Genomic DNA, 25,683 nt, shown 5'->3' with positions numbered 1-25,683 from the left:
TCTGTTTTAATTTATTTATTAGAAATTGTTGTGGTTTTAATTGTTCTTTTAAACATTGGACGCCATCCTGAGATTTTTATATAATAGGATGGCTTATAAAAGCTTTAAATCAATCAATCAATCAATCAATCAATCAATCCTGAAGTACTCATTGATACAGAAGTTGTCTGTATCACCTGGCTACATCCTACCAGAAGCAACCTGTGTTTCAACACTGTCAGTATGCAAGGAAACAGATGGAAGACACCTCTGAAAGATCTCTTTTCTGTTATGTCCCTCCTCTTGCCACCATAATATGCCAAAAATGGAGTTCACAGTTCTATGCCTTCTACCCAGCAGGGAAACCTTTTGACTGAAAGCACGAGAGCTGATAGAGCATACTCAAAGGCGTTTTGTTTTCCTCTGACCCTAGGGCTAACCCACAGATGGCTTCAGAAAGTTTCCTTCATTTCAAGGGAACGTCTTTCTGCATGAAGTTATGAGCCAGTGGGGGTTTGCTCAATTCAGACTGGCCAAGATAAGTCACTTCCCAAGAAACCAGCAAATACCTTGGAAGAAAATAATCTCAATTCAGAACCCTGAATTATGTCATCAGGAGCACTTCTTCCTGCACTTCATCACCTGGCGGTGTTCCCCTGGCTCCCCTTTCCCCAAATGAATCAGGCAAAAGTCACAACGTATTATCAAGCTGGGGATGCAACCAGCAGCTTATATACAGCAGCATCCTTTATCTCTGTGCAAACCCTGATGTCCCCAGCTTCCTGCTACTGTGAATCAGAGCAGTGTAGCCAAACAATGGCCAGGAGGCAGCAAGCTGCATTTGCAGCCCAACAACAGAGAGCAGCAGCTAGAGACACCCTTTGGAACACTTCACTCACTCCTGCTTTCTGATGGCTGTCCAGCTCTTCTCTTTTTCTGGTAGCAGGAAGGGGAGATGGAAGAAGGTGAGAGGCTAGAAGGATGTTTGTCTTCCCACACTTCTGTGGCTTAAGATGTTCTGGAGAACTTTTCTCAGGTTCCATGGCACTTTGAATACTGCCACATCCTACACACCAGAGAAAAAGGCCTCAAACTTTGCAAGTGATTGATAAATTTTGAGGAAGGATGTGGCCAGGGCCAGGATGCAGGGGCGAGAGCAAGGAGAGATGGCAACAGCAAGCTCCACTACAGGAAAGGTCCCAATGTGAAAAGGCCTGAACTCAGCCTGTGATTAGGGTGAAGCTTCTCACTCTTATTTCAAACAAACATGCTCCAAATTTGGCCCCTGTCATTGGTGGGTTTCTGTTCATAACCCAAACATAACCCAAAAGCCCCAGTAGGCCCACATGGCATACTGATGTATGAAACCAAGAAAAAATAGAAGATCAAGAAAGAAAATGGCATAAACAGCTGATTTAGTCCAATGGGGTAATATTTAGTAATTCATAGGAGACCGAGACCAACAATTCCTTGATGAAAAGGAACAGTTTGAGAACCCAGTTTGATTAACAGTATCTGGGAAAAACTTGGTTTTTCTGGAGCAATTCTGTTCTTCTATGGTTAAAGCTAATTAAGTCCTTCTGGTCTTACAGGAAAAAAAGATCAAGAAAAATGACCAAGAGCACAAAATTGGTAGGTTATTATAACATTTCAGGGGTATGAAACCTTTTGCTCATGGTCCAAATCCAGCCCCTTCAGGGTCCCACTATGGTTCCCCAGGGTTCTCCTGACAGCTATACCTTCTTCCCTTTGCCCTACCCACTTTCCCCTAATCAGCTATCACTTGGCAGTTTGCCACCTTCTGTATAGGGTCTCTCCCATTTTAAAAGGTCGGAATGCTCTTTCTCAGGTGCAATGACTGGCAACAAGAGCTTTAAGTAAAATATGATGTCATTTTCACCCCACCCCTCTTATTTTTGGGTTGCCCATCCCCAAAACCTTCAAACTGGAATTCAGCCCTTGGGCTGAAAGAAATCCTGCAACCCTGCTATATTTTTGGCAATGTCACCTGTTAGAGAGTACTTTCCCTCCACTGAACCCCTAAAGCATACACATCTCTGCATTGCACTGTATTTTGCTACAACTGCGGCACTTACGCTTCATTGTCCCTTCGTCCTCCTCATCTTCTGTATTTATGACCATTGTTCCCAATTGTGACTCTAAGGTGTCATTGTATTCTATCATTGTATTGATGCCATCACTCATTCCACAAGCAGCTCTGATTGTTCCAGTTTCTTGTCCCCTTGCTCTCACCATGGTCCTAGAATCAGTTTCATCTTCTTCCTGAACACAGATGCAAGAGATATACTTCTGAATCAGTTACTCTAAGCAAGAGAACAGCACCTCTCTGCTACTATGTCCATAAAGATGAAAAGGGCATGTAATGTTGACAAATGTGATTCTACTCCAGCATCCAGTCACAACCTGTTCCATGGAATGAAACCTTGTATTTGGTCACAGTGGAAGTATCACATGCTAGATGAACTAGGAACATTGCAAAGCTTTAAAAATAATAAACTGTGGAACAAGTTATATAAGATTAAACTGTTTGAAAAAAATAGAGATGATTTAATGTAACTACAGAGCAAATTACTGAAATCCTATGCTCTTGTTGTTTTGAATTAACCTCTAAAATCAAGGCTATGGTAGAAGCCAATATTTTAGCTAATATAAAAAGAAAGCACCAGAGAAGATGGTAAAATTGGTTAATGTCCTGAACTCATGCCGTATTTGCCAAAAGTGACTCTGCATGCTTCTTCAAGTTCCTTGGAGAGAGACCAGGATAGGAAAAAGGAAAAGCCAAAATATTTGTTTAATTTTATTCAAAACTGTCATCTTAGCTTTGCATCTAATCAGAATTCTCAGCTTCAAAGAATAGTCCATATGCTGCCTAACAGCCAAATGATGCTAAACACTATGTTTAACTTTACAGGGAAATTCCAAGACATTCTAAGAGCAACCACCACCATTCAGTTCTAAGAAAATAGCCTATTTTAAGTTACTTTGCTTGGCTGTTATATTGCATATGTTACATTTGGTTCTAAGAGCACTTGAAAAACTGAGGGACTTAATTTTCATCTGGTTCTTCAGATCAAAGACTCTTAGGAGCATATGCCTTACAGAGGTCAACAGTAAGACAGCCTCTGCCCTCTGGTTTACAATCCAGAAGACAATACAAAAGGAAAATGGATTAGGACAGAGAAGGAATGAAGCAAACCCAGGCAACAGATTTTAGTTACAAGATAAAATTATCACTTCCAGGAAGGGTAATCCTCTTCCTTCAGGCTGTTTATAGTATATGAAGAGGACCTTTGACAAGCTGCTGATGCCTGTGTTCTGAGCTTCTTGGAAACGATTGTAATGTAGCCAGACACAGCTAACTTTACAGGACAGGCCTTTTGTCACTTCTGCTGTGGCAGGAAAGGCCTGGGGAGTGCTCAGACAACAAAACCAGCCATCTGACCAGAAAGAGACAGCTGTGCTAAAGTATTGCTCTGACATGTTTCAGAAAAATCCCTTTATCTCGGACAATATAGTTTTATCTAAACCTTCTCTCTACTGGGTCCCTCCAAATACTGTGAACCTCACCTGCTATCAGTCCCAGCCAGCATGACCAATAGGAGGAATGCTTGGTTTTAGGATTCAAAATCTCTAAAAGTAACCAAGTAGGAAATGGCTATTCTAAAACTTCCAAATGGCTACTAAAATTATTTCATTTCTGACTGGCCCAAAGTCTAAGAAATTCCCCCAATAAAGAGATCATTGGAAATGCAAGTGGAATATGTGAGTGCCACTGTCACTTTAAAATACTTTTGCGGTTGTTGGGCCTGGCTGACACACATCAGCTGCAGAACAGGTGGCGGTCTGCTCTTCCTCACAAAGCAGGTGACTCAGAACTGAGAGCTTCAATGAAAAGGAAAGAGGAGTCCAGCACAACCACTTGAGAGGGCAGAGCGACAGTTTATCTTGCTGGCCTGCTTCTTAAAAAAAAGTCTATCTAGGAAATGTAGTGCCAGGCTGAAAAAATTCTAATGGAAGAATTATAAACAGTGAACCAGAAGAAACAAGTTGACTGTGCTATTACAAGAACAGTAGTGGTTTGAGCAGTTGTACTCACTGAATTTTCTTCATCATCGTGATACATCTCACGCTGTTGAGCTTCCTGAATTTTCAGTTTAACATCCATTGCCTCATTTATCAGGTCTCGCAGAATGAAAACTCCTTTGGCATTCTTTACAAATGGATGCTAAAACACATATCAAAATTAAGAACTTTGAACTAAAATTTAAAAGCCTTAACTCCATAGCTACAATTATCACTTTATTTCTGTTGATCCAATAGGTATGCTGGTGGCAAACCAACAGGTTTAATCAAAGGCAAGTCAGTCCTAGTCCATCTGTGCAATTCATAAGGCAAAGGAGATTCCAGCGCACTATGTTAGAATAATTCAGTAGCCTAGAATGCATGAGAACTACCCTTGCCAAGTAAGCAGTATATAGAGCCCAGTCTGTCAGCATCAGAGCTTCAGGTTCAGATATATATATGTGTGACCTCCAAATGCTCCATTGAATCTGCCAGTAACAATCCTCTGCATGTTTGCTGAGAAGGAGACCCCAGTGAATTAAGCGGAAGTTAATTCTGAATAAGCATGCATAAGAAGGGACTTCACTTGTTTGCATGACAGTTTCAATTTATACACTGAAAGCTGTACCGATGTAACGTCTTCAAAAGAGATGCACAATAAAAATATGAGAGACACATATTTATATACACATGCATATGTGCATCTTAGCACAGGGGGAAGGAAACAAACCTAATGTCTAGGGTGAACTAGAAAAGCTGGTGAAGGTGCTTAGCATAAGGTGGCATAACAGAGTATTGAACATGGAGAGCTGGCTTCTAGTCCCTATTTGGACATGAAGCTTACAGGATGACTCTGAGCCAGTCACTGACTCTCAGTCTAATCCACTTCAGTGGTTTGCTGCCAGGCTAAACTGGAGGACAGATGGATCGTATGGGCCACTTTGTATTCCTTGTAATCATAAAGAACACAGGATATAATTGCAATGCTATATACAATAAATGTATAAAAACCAGGCATTCCAAAGCACACCATTAGGAATGCTGAACACCTGTTATATTGACAACTGAGGCAAAGGGGGAAGGAGGGTCATTTTGTTTATTTACATTACAACTCAGCAGACACTGACCTGAAGCAGCTGGGTGGCTGTGGCTCTTTTTTCCGGACACTTCACAAGGCACTGCTTGACAAAATCTGTGAATTCGTCTGACCATAATTCTGGCTTTCGGAACGTTGGAGGTGGATTTGTTGGAATCATAAAAATGGCCTGCAAACAACAATATAGATAGGGAGACAGGCAGACACCCTCTGCTCCTCTTATGAGAAAAGAGAGGCTTAGCATACTGGAGGAGTTACTTGTAAGACTCCAAAGGGCCAGTGCTCCACTGACACTTCTGTGCAGGGAGTGGCAAATGGAACCCTGAGCATGCCTATTCCCCCCAGCAACGCCCCACCCCAGGAGGCCCACCAGTAAAATTAGGGATGCACAGTACCAGCTCCCATGGGTGCTGCATTTTATACCCACATGCCAACCAAGATTGTATCACTCTTCAAGAAACCCCACAAAAATTGTACTCTGCCTAAGAACAGGTGAAAGTGGTAAAAAAAAGTCATGTTTGAACAGGAGTTAACAGGAGCCAATAGTTCAGGAGTGAGCAAGCTCTGGCCCTCCAGGTGTTCTGGCTAACAATTTCCATTATCCCTCACCACTGACTGAGCAGGCAAGGCTTGATGACTCATGGTCCTCTGAATGACTTGGCCCACAAGTTGCCCACTCCTGTAATAGATGCACCCATATACAGTGGTACCTTGGCTCACGAACTTAATCCGTTCCACGACTCCGGTTGTGACCCAAGTCAAATTTCCCCATAAGATTCAATGTAAATAAGGTTAATCCGTTCAGCCCCCTCCAAATGTGGTTGTGAGCCAATTTTTGGTCATGAGCCAAGTCAAATTTCCCCATAAGGTTCAATGAAAATAAGGTTAATACAGGTAACTACTTTTTTAATCAGAAAAATTTGAAACAAAGTAACAAAGTACTGTACAGTACAGTGGAGACCACTAACCTAGGTGGGGGGGGGAGGTTATTCTTTTGAGGGAGAGTCCCCCCCCATAAGGATATTGGGGAGATCTCTTTCGGGGTTTCCTCTCTTCTTTGCCTCTTAGCTACAGGGTCAATTTTGGTGAAAACTCTTGTCTATAGTCACTTGTTTTTTCATGTGCTGCATAACCCTTCGGAAATGAGAGAGCACGTTATCGTTCATCAGATTCAACACTGTTCGTTACACTTATGTTGGGGTGGTGCTTCTCAAAGAAATCCTAGCACTCATTCCATTTTCACATAATGGATTGTATCACATCACTGCTAACCTCCTCCCTGTCTTCCTTTCCTCAGTGGAATCCTCCTCAGCAAGTGCCTTCTGCTGCTCACTCTGGAGTTCAGCAAGTTCTTCTGTTGTCAGCTCCTCTATGTCTTCCCTGCACAAACACAACTGCGATTGTGGTCATCTCCCCACTTAGGGTGGGGGGGGGGGGGATGGCCATGATCGTGCTGATATGGGGGGGTGGCCGAGATTGCGCCCGTCTTTCCTGCAGGAGCGTGCCTGTGATCATGCACGTCTTTCCTGCACAAACACAACTGCGATCGTGGCCATCTCCCCACTCAGGGGGGTGGGGAGATGGCTGCAATCTTGGTTGCAACCCAATGCAGAGTTCACGACTCAAGTCAAAATTTTCATGAAATTTTTGTTCGTGACCCGATTTGGTTGTGAACCAGGGCATTCGTGAGCCGAGGCACCACTGTATTATACACATCTTATTAAACACGATCAGCAGTGTTTCTTCCCTGTGTGCATGGAGTCATTAGTATATAATGAATTTGTACTTCCCAACTGTGGCAGCCTAATTGTCCAATACTGACATACTGTCATGAGAACTGGATTTCAATCTACTTAGTGCATTACAATTGTGAAGTGATTGCCCAATACTTACTCTCATTGGGTGAATATCAGCATACGGAGGTTTCCCTTCAGCCATTTCTATAGCAGTAATGCCCAGAGACCAGATGTCTGCCAGACAATTGTATCCAATTTCTTGGATCACTTCAGGTGCCATCCAAAAAGGAGTCCCTATCACAGTGTTTCTTTTCGCCATGGTATCCTAAATACAAGCAAAAGAAGAAAAAATGAGCAAGCTAATAAACCAAAGGTGTGGTAAGAAACAGAACACTTCTACAGCTAGGTAGAATATCGTATTTTAAAGGCAGTATTAAATAACACCATCACCTCCTAATCATTCTGGTCAACACAAATGGACTAAAATTAAATATGGATATTCAAAAGAATGACGCTAACAGTCATAGAAAATCAGTCTCTCCAGAGTTGGTTCAGATCACCAAGAGAGTACTTGAAAACCATACAAAGCCACATTTGCAGCCAGAAAGTCAACTAGCACCATATGTGAGGACTGCTCACACAGGCACTGCAATGCAGGGATGGACAACTCCCATCAGTCCTCAACACTATGCTAGCAAAAGCTGGTGGGAGTTATAATACTCTAGATCAGTAATGGCGAAACTTTTAGAGAGAGAGTGCCCAAACTGCAACCCAAAACCCGTATTTATCGCAAAGTGACACTACAATAAAACCTGAAAACTGAGCTTTTAGTTTAGAAAAACAACTCACAACCAGTCCAAGCAAATATATCTATCTATCTATCTATCTATCTATCTATCTATCTATCTATATCCTTGGCAGTGCATGGACCAGCCATGGGAAAGCTCAGACAAGTCGTGGCTAATGAGCTGTGGCTCGTGACATCATCGCCCGGCACCACTACTCCTTTCCAAGCAGGCACATGGGCCCTATGTGCATTGTTATCCGATGCTCGGCTGCTAGGGCAATGCTGGGGTGACTTGGCTCGCATGCCAACAGGGAGGGCTCTGCAAGCCCGCTGTGGCATGCGTGACATAGGTTCAATACCACTGGCCTAACCTTACCCTGGTGCACACGCCTAACCCTAATATAGGGCTAAAGTACCACTGAAAAGAGGGCGACTTTGAAAAAGCTTTCCTTGAGTAGCTTGTTCTGCACAGCTCATCCTTTCTGCCCATTCTAAACACATTCCAACCATTAAAATCATGCCAGGACACCTTGTTTTTCTAACCCTAACCCAATGATGGGGAACCTTTTAGAGACCGAGTGCTCAAACTGCAACCCAAAACCCACTTATTAATGGCAAAGTGCCAACACTGCAATAAAAACGGAAAACAGCCAGTCCAAGCAAATATATATATATTGCTCAGACGAGTTGCGGCTAATGTGTCGAGGCTTGTGACGTCATCGCCTGGTACCACTTCTCCTTTCCGAGAATGCGCATGGCCCCTATGCGCTGTTATTCGATGCTTGGCTGCCAGGGCAATGCTGGGACAACTTGGCTTGCGTGCCAACAGAGAGGGCTGTGTGTGCCCGCTGTGGCACCCGTGCCATAGGCTCGCCACCACTGCTCCAGATTTTTTGACCTACAAGTAGCCCATCTCTGTTATAATGTATGCAATCATGGAAAAAGAACTGACCAAATGGCAGATCTGTGCAAATCCCTCCCGGCCTCTGCAGAAGTCCCTTTCAAGGCAGTCACACGATAAGGCTCAGCAAGTGTAAACCGAATCGCAAAAATCAATCAAAATAAATAAATATATAGGTAATTTCTGCTCACTGTAAGCTGGCCTGCTACCCCAAAATCTGCAAGTTTAGCATGTCCTTCAGTGTTGAGTAATATGTTGCCAGCTTTGATGTCACGGTGTATTTTCCTCATGAAATGCAGGTATTCAAGTCCTTTGAGTGTTGACTGTACTATTGTAGCAATTTCATCTTCCATTAACTGAAAAAGGAAAATTATTAATTAGCTGTAACAGCTTGCTGCTGCCATAAAAATATAAAAAGATCCATAAAAATATAAAAAGTCCCATAAAAATATAAAAAGTCCCATAAAAATATAAAAAGACCACCCTATTAGAAGAATGCTACAACAAACTTATTCATTGCCAATATTATTTAGACACAATGATCAGAACTCGTTATAAGAACCAGGTCATCACATTCACTTGCATTAAAAAGCAGCAGCACCTCCTTGCCTCCTCTCATGCTCAGTGGTTCCCACTCTCCCTCCAGTCCTCAGACATTTGAACTACCATTCTTCTGCTGAATCTATTGACTATGAAAGGTTAAGCCACGAGGATCTTCTACATTAGCCTTCTCCAACCTAGTGCCCTCCAGATTTGTTGGGTTGTAATTCCCAGTGTTTCCAGACAGCAACCCAATTTATCTGGAGGGCACCAAGGTGAGGATGGCTGTTCTAAAGTAACTGACGACTAATATATCCTGCTGCATCCTAGCGCACTCAATTGCAATCATGTACACACTTACTATATGGTTCCTAATATATGTGCAAATGTAATACTGCCATGCACAGCTGTATCCACCATGGAAAGGGTTACTGCATACGGATGCTGTCGCATCTCAATGACAACACAGAAAAGAAATAGAACATTTGTGCAGTTTCACATACGCATCAGGCTAACGACTAGAAAGCCAGCAAACGACATGGCATTTGGTATCAAATCTAGTATTTTTGAGATCAAAATATCCTATTACCCTTTGAAACTTTAATAGGCAGAATGTCAACCACCTATGCTAAATGACCACATACCGTTTTATTTCGCAGTCGAATAATATCAGACACAGATCCGGCACCGCAATATTCCATGACTATCCAGAGGTCCGTGTTCTTAAAATAGCTGCCATAATATTTCACTACGTGAGGACTAAGGAAAATTAAGAGAATATTTTACGGAAATGCACAAGATATACATTTTCAGGCACCATCCAATATGTGTCTTTAACCTGGAGGATTACAGGCATCCCATCAAGCTTTTCCCACTCAGCAAAGACATAAACAGATGATTTTGGCCATCTGTATCTTCTTCCCCTATTCACAAAGAAGAGGGGTTGAGGCACTGCTGGGACTCCTCCTATTGAAGGGAAGGCTCACTCTTCCACCTCAGCTCCAACGTTGCACTTGTGATTTTGAAGCCACAGTCCAAGCAGAAAGAGCCACACTGGTGGTGAGGTCACTTTGCTGTCAGAATCACAGCTTCAGAATCACTGAAAAGGCATTCCTGTACTTGGAGCTTAGATGACAATCTAGCCTATGGCCATCTAGACTGCTTGAAGCAGGTACAGGATTGTGCCCTTACACACTTCACAAAAATGCAAGCAATAAAAAGTCACGCAAATAAAACAGCTTAATCAAGTCATCTAGAAGACATTACAGAGTCACTATGCAGGACTACCTCAGAAAACTTATTTAATAATTGACCAATATACTACGATGTGCTAGTTGGAAATGGTAAATTTCATAAGTAGAGGCAACCCCCACACCCCAAATTAAGCTGAAACTTTATTTCAAAGCAATGATAATCTAAAAAGAAAACAGTGCCCCATGATATACTTTAGATAAACACAACTTGCATTTTGTGGACTGGGCCTTTGCACAAAAGTTCAGATTTAAGAACATGAAGTGTCCACAAATTCTTTCTTGCCATATTAGTTAAGACAGTATTTGTGATCACCATGGACCCCTCCCCAAGTCCTATGGCATGTGCAGAGAAGCTGGGATGCAAAAGCCCAACCCATGTTGTGTTGGGCTTTTGCAGAAGGCTCATGCAGTGTATCACTATTGTACCTACTGCAAAACCCCAGCAGAAGGGAAAGAAACCATAGTTATTTTACCAACAGAGGATGGAAAACAGAGGGCCTGTTTCTTTTGCAAGCTGGGTTTTTGTACAAAGCTTCGGTAGTGTTGCACTGCCCTAATCTCCTGCAAAATTTAGCTGGAAGAGAGAAACAGCTACTTCTTGTAGAAAAGGAAGGACCGTTTTTCTTTTTTCCTATAAGATTTGCAAACAATGGCATCAAGAAGGGATTGCTATCACTCTCTCCTTTTCTCTCCTTCGACTCAAAGAACTGTGGAGGTGGAATGGAAGGACATGTTTCCCTTTTCTTCCTACAAAAATCCAGCTTGCTGGACAGAAGCCATGGAAGGGAGAACTGTGTTTCTACCACATGTTGGATTTTTAAAAGTATGGAGCAAAATCAGAGAGGAACTCTCACCACTGATAAGTAAAAACACTGAATCCTGGCACTTACCTATCACACTGTTGCATTATGGATATCTCTTTAATAATCTCCTGCAAGTCAGACTCAACAGGAACTTGCTTAATTGCAACAACTTGGCCAGTTTCTTTGTGGATAGCTTTGAATACACTGCCATAGGACCTGAAACAACAACAGAATGATTTGAAACATCAAAGAACCAACAAAACAAGCCAAGATGCATGACTTCTATGTGGGTGTCCCCACACACTGAAGAACTTATGTAAACTTAAACCTGAAACCCGTAACTCTTTCAACATCAAGGAACATACAGCTGGAAACAATTTGCATAAAGTACCCACTTATTCACTACTTTCCCACTCTTTGATCAAATTTATTAACACACCCCTAGTTCACCTATATGAAAACTATCACCTACTGCTCTGCAGGTATCTGTAGCAAAACAAATGGAAAAACTTGGTGGATGAACCAAGCCCTGTTTGCTTCAGCAGGCTGGCCAGTGTGGTTCTCCTGCTGTGGCAGCAACAGGAGGCTCCCCACCCCAGATAATACTTTTACTGACCAATGTTCTCACCACAACTTCCCACATGCTTAATCAGCATTATAAAGCTTGGCTCTGTGGCCATTTCCTCTGCTTTGCTGAAGTGTTTTTGTACATTAATTTGGCTATGTATTCTTCATTGACTCCAAGTTTCATCCTTCCTTCATTTTGCCATCACCTCAATTTCTCCTTCAATTTGCCCTGCTTCTATAGCTAAAGCAGTACAATACATGACTGCTAGCTCACCTCCTGTGTGCTGAGAATTCAGTTATGGCAGAAGAAGCTGCTATTGCTGCTGCAATGAAAATTGCTTTAAAAGCTCTTCCTGATCACCATGATGACCAGTCTGAGCTCTTCCAGCAACTTCACATGCTATCTAGAGCTTATTCAATAGTGGGCCACACATCTACACCTCTGTGATTCAAAATCTCCCTTCAAAACCAAGTACCCTGATCAAGAAAGTTGATGGTGACAATGTCTTTCCAGAAGTTGCGTTAATAATATCCACACTGCCTCCTTACAACATGATGCCTTCTGATTCATCAATATCCATATCCAAAACTGTTCAAAGTGCAATCTATACAGAGTATTGGGGATGAATAATAGATAGGCCTGTAACAGATGTTTGTGCCTGTGCAGAAAGTTCATTTCTGTGGTTGCTGTGGCTTACAGTTCTAAAACACTATACCCAATCTCCATGAGCCTCAACACAGCAATCTATAAAGGTGTAATCAACAGCAACTTCTGTAATCCATCATCACGATGAGAAATGCCCTTGGTTTTTCATTTCCAAATGAACAGGTTGCTTACCTGTAACTGATGTTCTTCGAGTGGCCATCTGTGCAGTCACACATATGGGTTCTGCGCTTGTGCAGTGCCTTTGGCCGGAAGATTAACAGCTAACGGTTTTTGGCAGGAACTCCGCTCCCCCTCCCCCCTAGCATTATATAAGGAGCGGAGTGTCAGCCATTTTCCAGTCTTTGAAAGACCGGTGTTTGTTGTATAATAAAAAAGGTTTGTCAGAATGACAAGAAATCCAAATTCAGTAGTGGTACGACACATAGGAAAAAAGATATCATAGTATCACAGAAAATAGTCGGACCACCCATGACACCAAGCGGGGTCGGAGGGTGGGTTGTGTGACTGCACAGAGGCCACGATGAAGAAGAACAGGTTGCTTACCTGTAACTGATGTTCTTCAAGTGGCCATCTGTGCAGTCACACATATGGGTAGAATAGCAAGCTTACCCGAAATGGAGGAGGGAGGTGTCATCAACAAAGGACAGAAGAAAGAACAGCTCTGCCAAAAGAGCAATCCTGTCTGGCACGGACATCGAGTCTATAATGTCTGGCGAAGGTACACAGAGTAGCCCAAATGGCTGCTCTGCACACGTCTTCTATCGGGACTCCTGATGCAAAGGCCGAAGAAGCAGCAACAGCTCTTGCAGAATGGCCTCTTGGAGTAGATGGTAAGTCCAACTTAGCCAACTGATAAGATAGGACAATTGTATTTACTATCCATTTCGAAAGACGTTGTGAGGTGACTGGGCAACCCAGATCATGTTCTGAATATTTCACAAAAAGTCTATTGGAACGCCGAACAGACTCAGTCCTGGACCTATAAAAAGCTAAGCAACGACGAACGTCCAGCATATGTAGAGATCGTTCTATCGGATTCGAAGGGGTCGGAAAGAATGCCGGTAAAACAATCTCCTGTTGCATTTGAAACGAAGTAGCGACCTTTGGAAGTAAAGACGGATCCATTTGAAGAACCACCTTTTCCTTAGGAAAATTTAGGAAAGGGGGGTCTACCCGAAGGGCGCAGAGTTCAGATGATCTACGGGCTGAAGTTACTGCAACAAGGAAGGCCGTCTTCCATGAAGCAAGGTGTAGATCGATCGTTGCCATGGGTTCGAAAGGTGGTCGAGTCAGTGCTTGTAAAACCACCGAAAGACTCCAGGTGGGCATTAGAGGTCTTATAGTTGAATGTAGATTACTCAATCCTCTTAAAAATCTTTTAATCAGAGGTTGAGCCAAGATGGAGAGGCCATGTATAGTTCCCCGATAATGCAAAATCGCTGTATAAACCTTTATGGATGAGGGTTTGAGTCCAGACTGATGCAATTCAAAGAGAAACTGAAGTATCTGTGAAACAGAAGCTGAAGGGGCCAGAAAAGAGTGTAAATTGGCAAAGTTAGAGAATTTCTGCCATTTTGCCGCGTACGACTTCCTAGTAGATGGTCGTAGCGCAGATTCGAGGATATACTGTAGGTCTGGGTGTAGACTCTGCTGAGCAGGAATAGTTGGAACAGTTTGTGGTGTCAATACCGTTGTACTAGAGGCGATCATTGTATCCTCCATGCAGTCAGTTTCAGCGATAGCAAACCTGGGTGACGGATTGCGCCCTCCCTCTGGATAATGAGATATGGAAGAAGAGGGAGTTGGAGAAACTCTTCTCTGGAGACGTGAAGGAGAGTTGAGAACCATGGTTGGCGAGGCCACCAGGGGGTGATCAGTACCCCTGTGGCCCCTTCGTGAATGATCTTTGCCAACACTCTCATGATGAGTGGGATCGGAGGGAAAGCATAAAAAGTCATGTTTGTCCAGGGAATCATGAAAGCGTCCCCGAGGGAGTCCTGACCCACTCCCACTCTGGAACAATATGCCGTGCATGTCCTGTTCCGTTGCGTGGCAAACAGATTGATGTCTGGCTGGCCCCATAGGTGAAATAGCATGTTGCGAACCGGATGGTCTAGCTCCCATTCGTGGGACCGCGACATATGTCTGCTCAAGAGATCGGCATCTGTATTTTCCGTGCCTGCAAGGTGCACTCCCACAAGGGTGATACCTCTCGGTATGCACCAGTCCCAAATCTGCATGGCCAGGCAGGCTAGTTTCCAGGATTGGGTTCCCCCTTGTTTGTTTAAATAAAAGACTGTCACCATGTTGTTCGAGGTCACCTGGACGACCTGGTGCAGAAGCACATCCTCGAATGATTGAAGGGCTTTGAAAACGGCAAGAAGTTCCAGAAAATTGATATGGTTCCTGCAATCCCGCTGACTCCATATCCCTTGGTTACATAAATCGGAACAGATTGCTCCCCATCCCAGTAGAGACGCATCAGTACCGAGGGTTATTGTAGGGTACCAAGGTCGGAATGGAACGCCTATGGTTAGATTGGCTGGGTCTATCCACCATAACAGGGACTGAAGAACGGAAGCCGGGGGTCGAATCCGTTTGGTAGGGGGGTCTATCTGTGGTCGAAACACCCCATTGAAGAACAGTTGAAGGGGACGTAGCCTGAGTTTGGCATGTGGAACTACAGCAATGGAAGCAGACATGTGACCCAACAGACTCTGAATAGACCGGGCGGGAGCAGTTCTTGTTTGTTGAATCCGAGCGATGCAATGAGCAATCACATGTCGTCTGTCCCGAGGAAGGAAGGCTCTTGCCAACGTCGAATCCAGTCGGGCTCCGATAAAGTTGATCACCTGCGTAGGGAGAAGGGAAGATTTCCGTTGATTAATACAGAGTCCGAGATCGTGCATGTAAACTCAACAGCAGATGAAAGTCCTGCTTCTGTGTCGGCAACCAGCAACCAATCATCAAGGTATGGGTATATCCGAATTCCACGTAATCGAAGGTGTGCACAGACAGGGGCCATACATTTCGTAAAAACTCTTGGTGCAATGGCCAATCCAAACGGTAGCACATTGAATTCGTAGATTTCAGAGTCCACCGCAAAACGAAGGAAACGCCTATAACTTGGATGTATTGAAATATGAAAATACGCATCCTTCCGATCCAATGAGGTGAACCAATCCCCTCTTCCCAGCAACGGAAGAATACTTTGAAGTGTAGTCATCCGAAACTTCTTTGGTGTTATAAATCTATTGAGAGCTCTCAAGTCCAGTATTGGTCTTAGACCCCCATCTCGTTTCGGAACCGTAAAGTATCTGGAATAGAATCCGTGGAATCCTTCCGTTAACGACAGGCGACAAATAGCTCCTTTAGCGAGGAGTTGGTGCATCTCGTCTAACAGTACCAAAGAAGTCGGAGTATATCGAATAGGATTCGCTGATGGTACAACGTCAAATTCAATTCCATATCCGTGCTGGATGATAGATAACACCCATCCATCAGATGTGATGGACTCCCAAATGGAGAGTCGACTCTTCAGTCGATCCCCAAATGAGAGGGGGGAGGGGGGAGTTGGAATGAGAGGAGAGGTTCGCTCGTCACATCAGCGCTGTCGCCTGTCTGTATCGAAATGGCGGTGGCCCTGTTGGAAGCGCTGTGGCGGTTGTTGTCTGCGACGCTGCTGACATTGATGTGGTTGCTGCTGCCGAGGCGGAAACTGTTGACGGTACTGTGGATGTGACCATGACCACTTACGTCGGGGTAGAGATTGCAATTCCATACGACAGGCAGCCATCCTTGATTCATGGATTTTCTTCAATTTGCTGTCTGTCCTTGCATGGAAGAGATCGGAACTGTCGAACGGCATCTCTTCAATTCTCTGCTTCATCTCATCTGGAAAATTGCAATTACGCAACCAGGCGTGCCTGCAGAGGGAAACTGCACCGACCAGCGACCTCGAATCAGAGTCCACGTGGTGCCTCGTGGTAGAAAGCTGTTGCACCGCCACTTGCACAGCTTCCTTAACAAAAGTCTTAGCAAGTTCGCCCTGGTTTCCCGGAAGAGTATCGATGATGGCGTCCAGGCGTTGCATCAGGAAATATTGGTAACGCGCCAGGGTTGCCTCGTAATTGGAGATTCTTAAACCAAGGCCCGAAGCTGCATATACCCGGCAGGCGAGAGAATCAACTTTTCTACCCTCTTTGTCACGAGGTGAGGTGTGTCCACGGGCTTCCCGACCCTGAGAGGATTCTACAACAACCGAATTCGGCTTGGGGTGGCAGAGAAGAAATGGGATGTCCTCTTCCCGCACCCGATACATGGACTCGTATTTACGAGAGGTCGGTTGTGGATTAGCTGGGAGGTCCCATGGCTGGGTCATTGCCTGCCGTAAGGTTGTAATAAACAGCAAGGCAATAGATGTGGATCGTTCACCTCTAACCACATCATAAAAACGATCAGTGCTCGGTCCCGGCTGTTGGTGGGCTTCTTTATCGAGCGATCTCACTAGTCTGGCCATCAGATCGTTAAACGATATGTACGGTTCCTCAGGTGACCCCGGACCCTGGGAAGCAACTACAGCATCCGGCGAGGTTGAGTCAGCCTCAGACTCTTCGGATTCCATCCAGTAGGGGGGTGGTACACTGGAGGAAGAATCTCCTGGAGACTCCGATCTGCCACTCTCTCTAGATGGTGCTCTTGGGGCGTCTCTGGGCGTTGAATGGAAACGCTGCCGAGGCGCTGATGGTGAAGATTGTCCCCTAGAGATTGGATAGTAGGCTGTAGAGTGGTACTCTTCCCGTCTCAGAGCAGAGGAGTACCTGGAGTGGTACCAATCATCAGACCTCGCATCCGAGGAACGGCTTCTATGGCTTCTTGGAGGGGAGATGGCGATCTCAGTATCCATCGGGATCGGAGGCATCGGGGTTGGTGATCGAGCCCTAGGTGGGGAGTCTTGTATTTCCCCATCAGAGATAGAACCCCTCCTCAAATCCATAATGGGTTCGGCTGCCGGCCGGCGCGGTGAGCCCGGTGGGGTTACTCTCATAGCCGCCTGGATGGTCGGGACCGAGGGAATCGGTTCCGAAGTAGGTATTGGAATCAAGGAAGAGGCCGAGCCCAAGTGACGGTGTTTTGCCTGCTCGGGGTTCTTCGGCTTCTTAACCGGCTTGCCCGTCTTATCTTTCTTGGCCTTCTTATGCACAGGGTATTTATCTGAGTCGCTGTGCTTTCTCTTTTCCTTTTGCTTTTCAGCAAGGAAACAGACTGATCGGCCATAGCATGAGCACCTTCTTCAGAAGGGCGTGAGGGTGGAGCAATGGAGGAAGAGGCCGGACGTTGCGACAGGTCAGCCGAAGCTGGACGGCCTTCGGGTGGGGCCACTACAGTGGAAAGCTTAGCCACCAGCCGATCAGATTGGAGGAGAGCCTGATCCCAAAGGAGTTTGCAGAGGCGGTTCTCCCTGTTCTTCCTCGCCTGTTTAGAGAAGACCAAACAATGGCCGCACTTATTGGTTCTGTGCCCTTCCCCCAAACAAAGGAGGCACAGATCATGCGGGTCCGCGGCGGGCATTTTGGAACCGCATTTTCCGCACTTATGGAACGCCGCCCGTTGCGCCATCGTAGAAAAAAGAAAAAAGGAGATAGTAAAGCGGGAAAGTAATATTTTTGGTTTTTTTTAATAGGAACGATAAAGAAGAAAAAATGGTGCAAAGTTAAAGAAATATAAGTGAAATACTAACAGCGAGAACATGGGATATAAACTTGGTAAGAGAAAGAGAGAGATTTTCGGACGAACAAGAAGGTAAGTAACAATCTGAGCGAGAGCGAAGCGGCACTAGGCACAACGAACGGCGGTCGCAAAGACTGGAAAATGGCGGACACTCCGCTCCTCATATAATGCTAGGGGGGAGGGGAAGCGGAGTTCCCGCCAAAAACCGTTAGCTGTTAATCTTCCGGCCAAAGGCACTGTGCAGGCGCAGAACCCATATGTGTGCTGCACAGGGGCCACGACGAAGAACTAATTTTACACCACCAACTATGGTATAATTTGAAAGCAAATGCTTATTGAATTGGAAAAAACAGCAATATATTAAAAGTCTGCTTTAACACAGTCTTCCAACTTGCTGAGATGACTATGGGGCCACAACCATAAAGCAGCTCATCAAAAATATGAAAATCAAATTAGAAATGAAATTTAGAAGCATGTTTGGAACAATTTTGGCATCTTTCTCATCTAGCACTTATCCATCTATTGCCAGCATATTATCAAGCTTATCTACAGAATTATAAGAATGAGAAATGTAAAGGGAGGTGAGAGATGGAAAAGATTAAGTGTTGCCCCATCTTTGTAATTTGATTTTAAAATACTGTTTCGGCATAAACAGCAGCACCTTCAAAGTAACAGCAAAAATAAATCTTTGGATTGTAATGATAATCACCCGCACTAATGGCACCTGAAACAATTTACAGAGAGCAATTCAGACCTACAACAAAGCCCTGTGCATGTAGTTATAGACAGTAAAAGTAGAATTTTGTTTCCCAAAGTTAACAATGGCACAGCTCTATGCTTATTTTTACTTTACTTCACTGGATTTTGAACTATATGACCAGCTATTTTACCTCCTACAAGAAGCATCCAGCAAATTTCTGCTTTCCTGCTTAATGCATTCATTACATTGTGAAAGCATTTCATGTTTGGTTGGGGTTTTTGTTGTTGTTTGGGGTTTTTTTTGGGGGGGGGTAATATACTTACCCTTCTCCAAGTTTTTCTAGCACATCGAACACTTCTTCAGGTTGTTTCGTCAAGCTATCTTCATCTAACTTCCTTAGCTGCCTGAAACCAAAGATAGAACATTTGAGCTATGCTGTGCAGATTTCACAGAGAACACAAGCCAGGAAATGATGAAATATAAAGCTAATTTCAGCTTTAAGCACTAAGAGTACAGTATTTCCTCTTGTTTGAAAGAGAAGTCAACAGCTAGATCACCTTTCCCAGGTAGCAAGGAATATTAATAAAATTCATATTTGAGTCTCTCTCTCCCTCTCTCCCCACACACACACAGACCCACACACACAACCACTAAGCAAAAGCAGGGCAACAGTTTGGAAAGTCAAAATACTATGCAAGAATTTTAGAAGCTAACTTCACATTAGACTGGTTCACATAATCACTGAAGCTTAAACAAACCACAGTGACTTAAGCTGCAGTGGACTGTAGGCCCAATTTGCTAATTATCTGCTTGGGTGGGTCAGCGAGAGCCTGGAGGAAGGCTTGTCTGAGGGAAAAACAACCCCCAAATAGATCATGTGTTATTTGAAGGTCGCTTCTCCGTCAACCTAGCTATGTCATCTGAAGCCAAACAGCAAACTGTGCCTAGGTGCGTAATGAAGCAAAAGCACACACCATGGCTTAAACCCCACCATGCTTAAGCCATGGTGCTTGTATAAACCAGGCCACTGGTTAGGTTCACAGAGGACATCAACATATACCCGAGGTTGAGTATGGGATGGCTTGAATGTGAGTTGTACCTGAGCCATGGGCTATTATTGAACTATGGACTGGTTTCTGTGTGAACCCAACCACACAACCCACACTCAACCTTGAGAACAGGCTGCTGTGTTCTGTGAACCCAGCCATAAAAACTGAATTCATATTTCAGTCTCAGCCACTCACTTGGGAAAAAACCCTGACATTTAAAGCATAAAATTTAGTTTAAAAAGAAAGGAATTATATTCTAATTACAAAGCCCAAGTTATAAATTGAGTTTAACCCACCCTTGAACAAAACACCTATATAGCAACTTCAGCAAAGTCATTTGTAAGTACTGTTATACTGAAACAATGCACATATATATGCATTGTACATGTTTCCTTCTCTTGGCTTCATTGTGCAACTGAACCAAGTTAAACGATTGGCAACCAACAAGCCAGTGTCCCTACCCTACTCAAACTTGTTGCATGTTATTATAAACTAGGGCTTTGTGACAGTAAAATTTAAGCATACTTATATTTAACAGACTCATCTCATTGTTGGAAAGTGTTTATAAAATGTGAAAGCAAACACTGAACCGTGATGAGCAGTGATAACATAACTGAAATACTGATTAGCTGGTCTGCAATAATGAGTAACTCAAACAGATTCAAGAATAAGTAAAAAAAAAGCAGTTTTCTTGAATGTTGTCATAAATACATAGGAAACACGGTCAGTATACATGCTACTGGATGGCAAGGGGAATAAAAAAGAAAAGTACTTCTCTGTACACCACAAAGGAACAAAGGAAGCAGGCTTTTTTTGTTCATGCAATGCTCCAGAAAAAAACCGAGACAAAAAGTATCTGCACATCTTCATTAGCTCTTCTAACCCAACAGGAACTTGAGTGGCTGAAGGGGTTGGTTTCATGACCAGAGTTATTCACTTGTAGACTGCAGTGTAATGGCAGACGGCTAGCAACTGATTAAACTGGTCCCCTCAGACAAACAATGAGTATCTTCGTACCCTGGAATTAAAGCTGGAAGATACTGAATTATTATTACACTGCATTTATATCCTGCTTTTTTGACCCTTGTGAGAGACCCAAGGGGATTTACATAGTTCTCCTCCAAATCCATTTATATCCTTACAACAACCACCTTGTCAGACAGGTTAGGCCGAGAGTCTGTAAATGGCCCAAACTTACCCAGTCAGCTTCATGGTTAAGTGAGAACTAGAACCAGGATCTCCCAGGTCTCCTGTCCAACAACTAACCACCACTCTGCGGCTCTCCATCACATACACTTCACCATGCACTATCAGTGTCTATCACCAGCTATCATATTATGCAGCAAAAGCATTACACATCCTAAAGTTTTTCTAGTTTAAAAATAACTATAGTATATACAAATGTAAAACACATCTTGCCACTTGACATTTGTCTCTTTGGGGACTCATTTGTTTTGAATGAGCCTTTGAGTCATTTTTCCTCACAATGGTCTAAAATGACTTCCTTAAAAATGTCAAACCAGAAATAAATTAAAATGCCAAATTTAACCCTGCATTAGAACAGTGCTCTTAAACATATTGCTGGGACAAACTTCACAGAACTGTGCTTCAGCTAATGGGAAGGGAGAGGACAAATGCTCAGCTATATTTAGTTCTACTTCCACAGCTGTACACCTGGTAGTGCTTTCTGCAGAAACAGCTTTCTTCCAGAGTACATAAAGCAGAACTGGAGAACTTCAAACCCAGCAACCAAAGCTGGCCCAGCTTGGGACTCCGTACAGCCCTCTGGGGTCCCCCAGACAGTGATGCCCCACCTGCTAATAGGTGGTTTCCTGCTTGATGTACAGTTTGCCTCCAATTCTAAAAGCTCTTAATACCTCTCTTAAGGCCTAGATGCTGGCAGTAACAAATGTAAATTAAGACGTGAAATATTTAGCCCCACTCCCCCTGGACACATCCAGCACTTAAATGCAGCTTCCAGGAGCTTTTTAAAATGAAGTTCACCCCTCTCTCAAAGGGGTTCAGTACCCCTGGTGTAAAGGATGATAATGAAGGGAAAGATGTCCAAAAAGCTTAAGCCATAACAACTTTGTTAGCTTAGAGATGTCATAATGCTTTTGTTTACGTGAGGGGTTGCCACACAGATGTGGGTAGAGACCTGTTTTCCCCTGTGGAAGAGGGCAAGAAACATTCCAATGGAGCAAAGCTCAGGGAGACAAGGTTCAATTTGGATGCCAGGAAGTACTTCCTGACAGTTAGGACCCCAAGGGTATGGAATGGGCTTCCACTGGAGGTGTTTGCAGCCCCATCGGAGAGGGTGTTCAAGGACAGGCTGGGCATGCACATGGCCAGGGAGGACCCTTCTAACGCACTCTGTTTCTATGTTACTAGGATACAGTTTTCAGCTCAAAATTGCATACCAAAATTTGTACTTTAGATTAAGCTGTATGTTTAAGAGTCAGGTGCATATATGTATATTCAAACATAACACACTCTTCTGCAGTTTTTAACTTGCAGATTGATTGCAGAAATGGGGTGAAATAGATCTATAAACTCTATTTCTACGTTTGTTCATTCAGAGCAGTATTGCTACTAAAAGCCTAGTAAAGGTTTGGGGGCAATATAAGAAACAATGTAGGTTTATTTGATTTAGGAGCATGCAACTAGGGTGACAGAAGTGCGCTCTCCCCCCCTCCCCAAAATGCAACACACAAGGTGAGGAGACTTTTTTGCATAGAATGGGCTGTTGAGAAAGACACCTTCAATCCACAAAAGATCCAATCCACCAGGTTCTGAAAGTTTGACCTAAACTTTTATCTCTGATTCAATTATTTTTACACCCAAAGCTAAGCCATTGCTTTTTGTTTCAGTAAGCTGACTGTGCAATTCACAAGCACCCTCGGCCAAGCATACAATAAGCCTTTGGAATACTCAAAAATATTACTTGACCATTTAAACTCATGTAAAGAGGAAGAGACTAGGCTTTTTTTAAGTTTTGCTATCCAAAATTCTTACATCCTTCTTCATCTCTAGACTCCCTTACTCACTTCTGCTTACTACCCTGATAAATTAGCAAATAGAGATCAACACTTCCTATTTGGGCCTAACGCATTTCCTACACAGAGCAAAAGGCATGAATTTGTGACTGCTGTGCATTATTTATTCTTATGTTAGAAACACTTTTTTTGTAGGAAATAGTTTGCATTTAAGCAAGATCTTATTCATTTATTTGCTGTGTACTTTTCCGTTCTACTAAAAAATGGCTCTCAAGGCAAATAGTATATTCTGCTTACTGAAGGCCTATTACCTTACTGCCCATCCCTTTGGCCTTCAACTGGAGAATGACCCATAAATCAAAAGATGAGCACATGTTTGCATGCACAAGTTCCCATAGTCAACCCATGGAATTTCAACTGCTGGGGACAGATTCCTGCTTAAGAGTTTGAAGAGCTTCTACCACAGCAATCACTTCAAGAAAGTGGTACTAGTCAACAAGCTGACATGACAGTTGCCTATAAATGGAATTAAGGTTTGTTACTCCCGTCACTCTCTGCCCCCTGGGAGAAAAAAACAAAGCTCCAGAAGAGCCAAATTTAGCTAGCAAATGTGCTAAATCTGACCTTTTTGGTGCTTCATAGCACTACTGACAGCAACCCCCCCACCACAGCTCAAATTTTAAGGTTACCCAGAAGACCATGCAGTGGCAGGTTTGGGAAGCAAAAATAGTCAAACTCCCAGAATTGCCCATCCCAAGCACTAATCGAGTCACCTTTTATTTTTGGCTTTAGGTTTTTAAAAACATGCATCAGAAAATCAGGTTCATATATGCAACAATAATTATTATATGATGATCATATATAGAGGTCGACGTTAAAGAACAGAACCAGGTCTTGAGTCAGGAAACACTGTAAACCATTCCCATTCAGAAACTAGCACCAAATCACTAACGTGATCACACTTCCAGCTATTTAACCAAACCAGCAGTTAGTTTTAAGAAAAAAGAATCATAAAAGCGCCACAAAAGGAAGCAAGCTACTCCGATTATCCCCTTCAGAAGCTAAGATTCCACTTCAGAGAAGTAACTTCCAAAAGACCCCTCCCCCCGCCAAAGAAAGAAGAAAACCCCTCGGTTCTACTCCTTTATTTTTGCACAGCAGCAACAACACTACCGTGTGCGTGGGAACCCTGAACAGCAAACACGGGCAGAGCAATGACACGAGCGCGTTCTCCAGCTAAGAGGGGGAAGGCCCTAAGAGGAAGAAAGAATAAGTACACCCATGTCGCCATCCCCTGCCACCCCGACGACTCGAGCGCATTTGTACCACCGCCCTAATCACGCCACCAAGCACGGCCCCCAAACTCCGGCTCCTTACCGGCGCGGATGGCGCAGCTGCACCGTCTCCATAGCCTCAAGAGGAAGAGCCGGCAGGAGAAGGGGCAGGTCGGCGCACGCCCCACCGCTCAAGGGCGCGCCATCCCCGCCCGCGCCGCTCGCCTTCTGCTCCACCAGCCCTGAGCAAGGCGCCGGCCCCGCCTCCCCAGCACCACGGGCACTTCCGCCTCGCGCGCCCGCAGCTCTCGCGGGCCCCGCCCCCGGGCTGGCAGCCAGGCGCCGCGGCGGGGGGGGAAGGAGAGCGCGAGGCGGCCCACGTGGCCTCGCGGCTCTTGGCAGTAACTCCGCCGGTGTTTTGGGTGGGCGTGGCGAGGCCCCGGACTCTTCTCAGATGCCGCACTACATCCGTTCGCATCTAAGGCGCGAGCGCATACTTGTTTCGACCGGTGTTGGGGGAGGAAGTCCTTGCACCTCTCAGCGTGATTGGCTGGGGCGTCGTAGGAGTTACGGACTTTTTTTTCTGTCTGCGCAGGCATAAGATTGCTCCCCATAACGCACGCGGGGAGGTGCGCGCGCGCGCGCGCGCGCTTCTTTTTAAGCAGCGGGGAGATTTTGCTGCCTGAGGCTCAACAGCAAAGGGCAGCCTTGGTTCCTTTTCCAAGTGTATAGGTAGTGCCACGGATTAGGCTATTGGTTTTGGCACCTGAAGGGAAGGGAGGTACGAGTGGGGGTGGGCACAGGCACGTCTATCCCCAAAGGCAATAATCCTGTATTTTATTTAAATATTTATATACCGCCTATCTCACCACTGGCATCTCTAGGTGGCTCTTACCTAGGAAATGTTTCATTTAGTTCAATAGGACTTCTGACTAGTCATGTTTAAGGTCGCCATGAAAGACTATAATCATTTGCACAAGTAAGCCATATTTATTACTTAGATTAATTATCTATATCCCACTTTTTTTCTTACAAAGAATCCAAAGCAGTTCACATAATTCTGATGCTTTCAATCTTATCCCCACAACAACCCTGTGAGGTAGACTGGGCTGAGAGTGTGACTGGCCCAAAATCACCCAATTGGCTCCGTGGCAGAGCAGGGACTAGAACCAGATAGCCTGAGTCGCAATCTGTGCTTTTAACTACCACACCACACTTACCCCACATTTCCTCCAAGGAGCTAAAGCTGCATACAGGGTCTTATCCTCCCTTTGTTTTCTTAACAAGCTGTGATTTACACTGAGCTGAAAGAAAGCAATAGTGACCCATGTTCACCCAGCAAGCTTCAAGGATGAGTGGATATATGAACCTGCATGTGCCCTATCCTAGTCCACTATTGTAACCACTTCTAATAGAACTCCAAGTAAGCAAGCATAGGATTGCACTGCATGATTACAGTCCGATCTACATTTACACTTGGAACTAAGCCCCACTGAACTGGTAGGGGGCAGATATACTTCTC

At 44.2% G+C, this 25,683-nt stretch overlaps 1 protein-coding gene across 5 annotated transcripts in view; it reads right to left on the bottom strand.

Moving 5' to 3' along the window:
• STK4 (serine/threonine kinase 4) overlaps positions 1 to 24,384 on the bottom strand; it is a 79,535-nt gene extending 55,151 nt beyond the window's left edge. For all 5 annotated transcript variants that reach the window (XR_006415686.1, XM_044440247.1, XM_044440248.1 and 2 more), the window contains exons 1-9: positions 24,265 to 24,384; positions 19,166 to 19,246; positions 11,266 to 11,394; positions 9,767 to 9,881; positions 8,774 to 8,938; positions 7,052 to 7,219; positions 5,190 to 5,327; positions 4,097 to 4,225; positions 2,076 to 2,262 (exon numbers count right to left, since the gene is read on the bottom strand). Coding sequence is in view for 4 of the 5 variants with exons in the window: in XM_044440247.1 (XP_044296182.1) it covers positions 2,076 to 2,262; positions 4,097 to 4,225; positions 5,190 to 5,327; positions 7,052 to 7,219; positions 8,774 to 8,938; positions 9,767 to 9,881; positions 11,266 to 11,394; positions 19,166 to 19,246; positions 24,265 to 24,296 (1,144 nt within the window). In the remaining variant the exon portion in view is untranslated. The remainder of the gene's footprint in view (positions 1 to 2,075; positions 2,263 to 4,096; positions 4,226 to 5,189; positions 5,328 to 7,051; positions 7,220 to 8,773; positions 8,939 to 9,766; positions 9,882 to 11,265; positions 11,395 to 19,165; positions 19,247 to 24,264) is intronic.
• Positions 24,385 to 25,683: the final 1,299 nt, after the last annotated feature.

This window comes from Varanus komodoensis, unplaced genomic scaffold (assembly GCF_004798865.1).
Source record: "Varanus komodoensis strain SLA01 unplaced genomic scaffold, ASM479886v1 scaffold37, whole genome shotgun sequence".
Classification (NCBI taxonomy): Eukaryota; Metazoa; Chordata; class Lepidosauria; order Squamata; family Varanidae; genus Varanus; species Varanus komodoensis.
This window is presented reverse-complemented; position numbering and strand designations above follow the sequence as displayed.